General features: G+C 40.3%; 1 protein-coding gene across 1 annotated transcript; it reads left to right on the forward strand.

Moving 5' to 3' along the window:
• Positions 1 to 828: 828 nt before the first annotated feature.
• LOC104903784 (uncharacterized) lies at positions 829 to 1,200 on the forward strand. The gene has a single exon (XM_010691894.1). The coding sequence runs from the start codon at positions 829 to 831 to the stop codon at positions 1,198 to 1,200; it is 372 nt and encodes a 123-aa protein (XP_010690196.1).
• Positions 1,201 to 6,444: the final 5,244 nt, after the last annotated feature.

A 6,444-nucleotide genomic window follows, 5' to 3' on the forward strand; every position in this document is an offset into this window, starting at 1 on the left:
TATTTTGGCAATGTTCAGCAGGAGACTCAGAACAGAATCATGCAACTCACTGGATATAAGAAAGGAATTTTTCCTTTCAGATATTTGGGTGTTCCCATCACATCCAAAAGAATTTCTAGAGCTGATTGTGATATCTTAGTGGAGAAAATCATGAAAAGAATAATGTGCTGGAGCTCGAGGCACTTGTCCTATGCTGCTAGGACAACATTGGTTAATTCAGTGCTAATGAGTCTGCATACCTACTAGGCTCAAGTATTCTTGTTGCCTAAAAGTGTGTTGAGAAGGATCATTCAGGTCTGTAGAGCCTTCTTGTGGGAAGGAAGAACATTTTTGCAAAAAGCCCCACTAGTTGCCTGGGAATGGATATGTAGACCAAAGAAGAATGGAGGTCTAGGTGTTATTAACTGCCTGACTTGGAATACAGCTTCCCTTGGGAAATTTATCTGGCAAATTGCACAGAAACAAGACCTCATTTGGATCAAATGGATCCATAGTGTATACCTGCATGATGATGAATGGTGGGAGTATGAGGCTCCTGGAAATGCAAGTTGGATATGGAAGAGTTTGTGTAAATTAAAGAATGTTTTCAGAAGGGCATACACTGGGAATTTGTGACTGAATAGTACAGTCAAATACTCAGCAAAAGAGGGTTACAAATGGTTACAGGGATCACAGGAAAAAGTACCATGGCATTTCTGGGTTTGGTGTCCATTAAACCAACCTAAACATTCCTTTATAGCATGGCTAGCAGCATTAAGAAAGCTAAGAACCAGAAGTGTTTTAGAAAAAGCAGGATTGTGCTTAGATGTGAGGTGCCTTCTATGTAGTATGGGGGAAGATTCTTGTCAGCACCTTTTCTTCCAATGTGCTTGTAGTGCTATGGTTTGTCAGAATGTGATGGCTTGGATTGGGATTCGAATAGTGAATCAGGAAAACCTTTTTATTGCATGGAAGAGATGGAGCAGAAGATTCAAGAGTAAGAAACGCCAGAGAGTATGTTACTCAGTGATAGCAGCTTTAGTCTATCACATATGGAGAATGAGGAATTACAGCTACTGGAATGATGCTGTGCCAAGAATTGATGGAGTCAGTAGGACAATCAAGATTGATGTATGCAGTCGAATTAAAAGTATAGCTGATATGCAATGGAATGTTGAAGATCGTATATGGTTTAACCAACTTGTAACTAGTATTGAGTAAGTGTTTAGTGTATAGTTGATGATGTTGATGTAGGCTGTTGCTGATTATTAGCTCAGGTTATATGATGGAGCTTTAATGCAAATTGGTATATACTTACATTTTACCAAAAAAAAAAAAAAATGTTAGTAAAATAGGATTATTTAATGAAAAACGTTTCGCTAGTGACTTACCCACCCCATTAGTTTGGCCCATGTTTCCACCACCCCGTCCCAGCAGCCCCCCCCCCCCCCCACGCAGCCCTGCCACCCCCACCCCAGCACCCACGTCGTTTTCGCTACCCCCCGCAACATCTCGCCGATTTCCCCACCCCTCCCCTCCACCCCAGTCGATTTTTGCACTCAAACCCCCCACCCCCGCCGATTTCACTAGTAGAATAAATGTTATTTGCTGCGGCGATATTGCTGCGATTTTACCTATACGCAGCAATATAACATGCAAAAAGAAAAGAAAAAATAGAAATTGACAATATTGCTGCGGTTCCCGCCCAAAACCGCAGCAATAGATCGTAACGAGACAATTTTCAAATTTAATTGACTACTTTGACCAGCTATATTGCTGCGGTGTTATAAAGAAAGCACAACAATATATTAAAATATTAATATTTTAATGTATTGTTGCGGTTTATATAAATAAACCGCAGCAATATAGAGGCCCAATATTATATAAGGATGTCTAATACAGCACCCTCTCACTAAACCCTAAAAAAACTGTGCCCTCTCGATCCCCTCTTCCTCTCACGCCCTTCCTCCCTCTTCCTCTCACGCTGTTTCATCTCCTATCTCTCTCTCTCTCTCTTCACTTTCTCCTTCCTCTCTCACCAACACCCGACACTCTCATCTCCTTCCCCAACTCCCTCACTCAATTCCTTCTCACCTGAACCCTAATAACTCGCCGGTGACAACCACGACCAACGTTCGTCCGCCAGAAATTCAACCACGACCAACGTTCGTCCGCCAAATTCAACCGCGATTCGTCGCTCGCAGACCTTCGTCGTTCGCCGAGTCTTCGTCGTCGCTCGCAGACCTTCCTCGTCGCTCGCAGACCTTCGTCGTTCGCCGAGTCTTCATCGTCGCTCGCAGACCTTCCTCGTCGCTCGCAGACCTTCGTGGTTCGCAGACCTTCGAAAGCCGATGGTCGTTCATCTTCGTCGTTCGATCTATTTTGTTCCTTTTTTGTTTTCGTTTCCTTTTTTTCCGTTTTTAAGCGATGTAAGTAGTTTTTTTTTTTTTTTGAGGGGAATGTAAGTAGATTTTCGGTTTTAGGATTTTTGTTTTGATTTTTTTCGCTTTCAGATGTGTGGGTAGATTTTATGTTTTAGTTTTTTTCTTGATTTTTATTTTTATTTTTTTAGATCAGTTACTTTCTTTTTTGATAATTGGGAGATTTCTTATTAAAATCAATAAGCCTGAGGCTCCAGTTGACAGATTACATTATCAAAGGTCTCTATACTACTAATGAATACAATTGACTCTAGACTTGAGGGGGGAGACAAGGTTCAATCAAGGGAGATACTAGGAGAAGCAGTAGCCATCCAAGACTTGAAAAAATGACATCCACACAATAGACGGAGGCCTTGCTTTGCCATGGAGTCAGCCACGACTAATGTATTTTTTGTTTTTATTATATTTTTTTTTGGTAATGAATAAGTTAGTTGTTTTTTATTATATTTTTGATTTTTTTATACTATGCCCTACCTATATTGTAATAATATATTTCAATTTGTATTGTTTATAGTTTTGAATTTTGTATAATATTTTTTTGTCATTAGTTTTAATCGGTAGTGTTTTTTTTTTCTTTTAGCCTTTTTGTCTTTTAAATTTGATGACAAAATGGGAAAAAAAAAATTACCTGTACTACTACCTATTGCTGCGGTTTTTCCCGAGAAACCGCAGCAATATGTCTTCTGAATTTGATAAAAAATAATATATTGTTGCGGTTTGGCCTCAAAACCGCAGCAATATAAGTATTACATATTGCTGCCCCCTTAATTGCTGCGCGCCCAAAACCGCAGCAATATGCCACTTTTTAACCGCAACAAATAGTAGCCCTAAACTAATTAAAATGTTAGTAAAATAGGATTATTTAATGAAAAACGTTTCGTTAGTGAGTTACCCACCCCATTAGTTTGACCTATGTTTCCACCACCTCGTCCCAGCAGTCCCCCCCCCCCACCCAACCCCCACGCAGCCCCTGCCCCAACCCCACCCCAGCACCCACATCGTTTTCCCTACCCCCCGCAACATCTCGCCGATTTCCCCACCCCTCCCCTCCACCCCAGTCGATTTTCGCACTCAAACTCCCCACCCCCGTCGATTTCACTAGTAGAATAAATGTTATTTGCTGCGGTGATATTGTTGTGATTTTACATATATGCTGCAATATAACACGCAAAAAGAAAAGAAAAAATAGAAATTCATAATATTGTTGCGGTTCCCGCCCAAAACCGCAGCAATAGATCGTAACGGGATAATTTTTCAAATTTAATTGACTACTGTGACCAGCTATATTGCTGCTGTTTTATAAAGAAACCGCAGCAATACATTAAAATATTAATATTTTAATGTATTGTTGCGGTTTCTATAAATAAACCGCAACAATATAGAGGCCCAATATTATATAAGGTTGTCTAATACAGCACCCTCTCACTAAACCCTAAAAAAACCGTGCCTTCTCGATCCCCTCTTCCTCTCACGCCCTTCCTCCCTCTTCCTCTCACGCCGTTTCATCTCCTATCTCTCTCTCTCTTCACTTTCTCCTTCCTCTCTCACCAACACCCGACGCTCTCATCTCCTTCCCCAACTCCCTCACTCAATTCCTTCTCACCTGAACCCTAATAACTCGCCGGTGACAACCACGACCAACGTTCGTCCGCCAGAAATTCAACCACGACCAACGTTCGTCCGCCAAATTCAACCGCGGTTCGTCGCTCGCAGACCTTCGTCGTTCGCGAGTCTTCGTCGTCGCTCGCAGACCTTCGTCGTTCGCCGAGTCTTCGTCGTCGCTCGCAGATCTTCCTCGTCGCTCGCAGACCTTCGTGGTTCGCAGACCTTCGAAAGCCGATGGTCGTTCATCTTCGTCGTTCGATCTATTTTGTTCCTTTTTTTTTTCGTTTCCTTTTTTCCGTTTTTAAGCGATGTAAGTAGGTTTTTTTTTTTTTGAGGGGAATGTAAGTAGATTTTTGTTTTGATTTTTTTCGCTTTCAGATGTGTGGGTAGATTTTTTGTTTTAGTTTTTTTTTTTGTTTTTTAGATCAGTTACTTTCTTTTTTGATAATTGGGAGATTTCTTATTAAAATCAATAAGCCTGAGCCTAGTTGACAGATTACATTATCAAAGGTCTCTATACTACTAATGAATACAATTGACTCTGGACTTGAGGGGGGAGACAAGGTTCAATCAGGGGAGATACTAGGAGAAGCAGTAGCCATCCAAGACTTGAAAAAATGACATCCACGCAATAGACGGAGGCCTTGCTTTGCCATGGAGTCAGCCACGACTAATGTATTTTTTGTTTTTATTATATATTTTTTTGTAATGAATAAGTTAGTTGTTTTTTTATTATATTTTTGATTTTTTTATACTATGCCCTACCTATATTGTTATAATATATTTCAATTTGTATTGTTTATATATTTGAATTTCGTATAATATTTTTTGTCATTAGTTTTAATCGGTAGTGTTTTCTTTTCTTTTAGCCTTTTTGTCTTTTAAATTTGATGACAAAATGGAAAAAAAAAATTACCTGTACTACTACTTATTGCTGCGTTTTTTCCGATAAACCGCAGCAATATGTCTTCTGAATTTGATAAAAAAAAATAATATATTGTTGCGGTTTGGCCTCGAAACCGCAGCAATATTTCTAGATATTGTTGCGGTTTAAAATCGCAGCAATATAAGTATTACCTATTGCTAGCCCCTTAATTGCTGCGCGCCTAAAATCGCAGCAATATGCCACTTTTTAACCACAGCAATCAGCATTTATTCTACTAGTGCTTCTAGGCTTCTGGGTTATTCCACTTCATGAATATCAATGGGAATGGGGGAGGGTGTGAAAATCGACTCGGGTGGAGGGAAGGGTGGGGAAATCGGGGGGTGCTGCGGGAGTGGTGAAAACGACGCGGGTGCTAGGGTGTGGAGGGGCAGGGGCTGCGCGAGAGTTGGGGAGGGGGCTACTGGACTGTGTGGGAGGGGGGTTGCTGGGGTAGGTAGGGAAGGGGTAGTGGTAGGAGAAGCTTAGGTTTGGGGTCTAGGGTTAGGTTAACCACTCACTAATAGCGATTTAACGGTTTAATTTTAATTAATCCTACGAAATTAGCATATGCATTAACTTAGGGCTACCAGGGACATGAACCCATAAGAAAAGCTACCAAAGAGAAAAAAAAAATAGTTAAGGGCTACCAGAGAGAATTTCCCAATTCAAATTATTTAGATGATATTAAGGAAGAAGTAGATTTTTGGAATTCTGTCATAGTTTGTTATGTTTTGCGAGCGGATCCACCTAGTTTGGTAATGGAGGGCTTTGTGCGCAAAACTTGGAAGAATATGATGGTGGATAAGGTTGCAATGGTTGAAAAGGGGATTTTCATAGTGAGATTTCATATAATGGAGAATAGGGACAAGGTTGTCAATGGTGGCTACCCTTTCTTTGATGAAAAACCTATTATGATCAAAGCATGGCACTAGAATAGTGATTTCAAAAGAGATGAGATACGTCATGTTCCTATTTGGATTTAACTAATCTGGATTTCAAGTATTGGGGGGAAGTTTGTTTATAGAAAATGGTGTGTGAAGTTGGCAAGTTTATGAAAGTAGATAATGCAACTTTGAAACAAGAGAGATTACAACATGCAAGGGTGTCGATTGAAGTTGATGTATCTCAAGAATTCCTTAATTAGATAATTTTCAGAATGAATTGGGGAACAGCACTTATGTGAAGGTGAATTATGACTAGAAACCAATCTTTTGTAGTGTTTGTAAGGTCTTTGGACATGAGGAACAGAACTGTAGGAAGAAGAAACAGGCTTGGGGTCCATAGAAAGGTGCCTAATGAGCATAATGCAGGTCCTCAACAAGTTGTAAATGCTCAAACTCGGAAGGCAGTGGACCCTAGCTAAAGGTTTTCAACCAGTTAGTTGGGCTATAAGATTACCTACTAGCCCAGTTGTTAGAATTGTAATCAGAAATTCTTTCAATGCCTTAGCACAGGATCCTAATGCAGCTAAAAATGACAAGGAGGAGAATGAGG

This window comes from Beta vulgaris, chromosome 9, assembly GCF_026745355.1.
Source record: "Beta vulgaris subsp. vulgaris cultivar EL10 chromosome 9, EL10.2, whole genome shotgun sequence".
Taxonomy (NCBI): Eukaryota; Viridiplantae; Streptophyta; class Magnoliopsida; order Caryophyllales; family Amaranthaceae; genus Beta; species Beta vulgaris.

What these genes read in the sequence shown, in the direction of transcription:
- LOC104903784 (XM_010691894.1), top strand. Translation starts at nt 829, where the DNA reads ATGGGGGAAGATTCTTGTCAGCACCTTTTCTTCCAATGTGCTTGTAGT.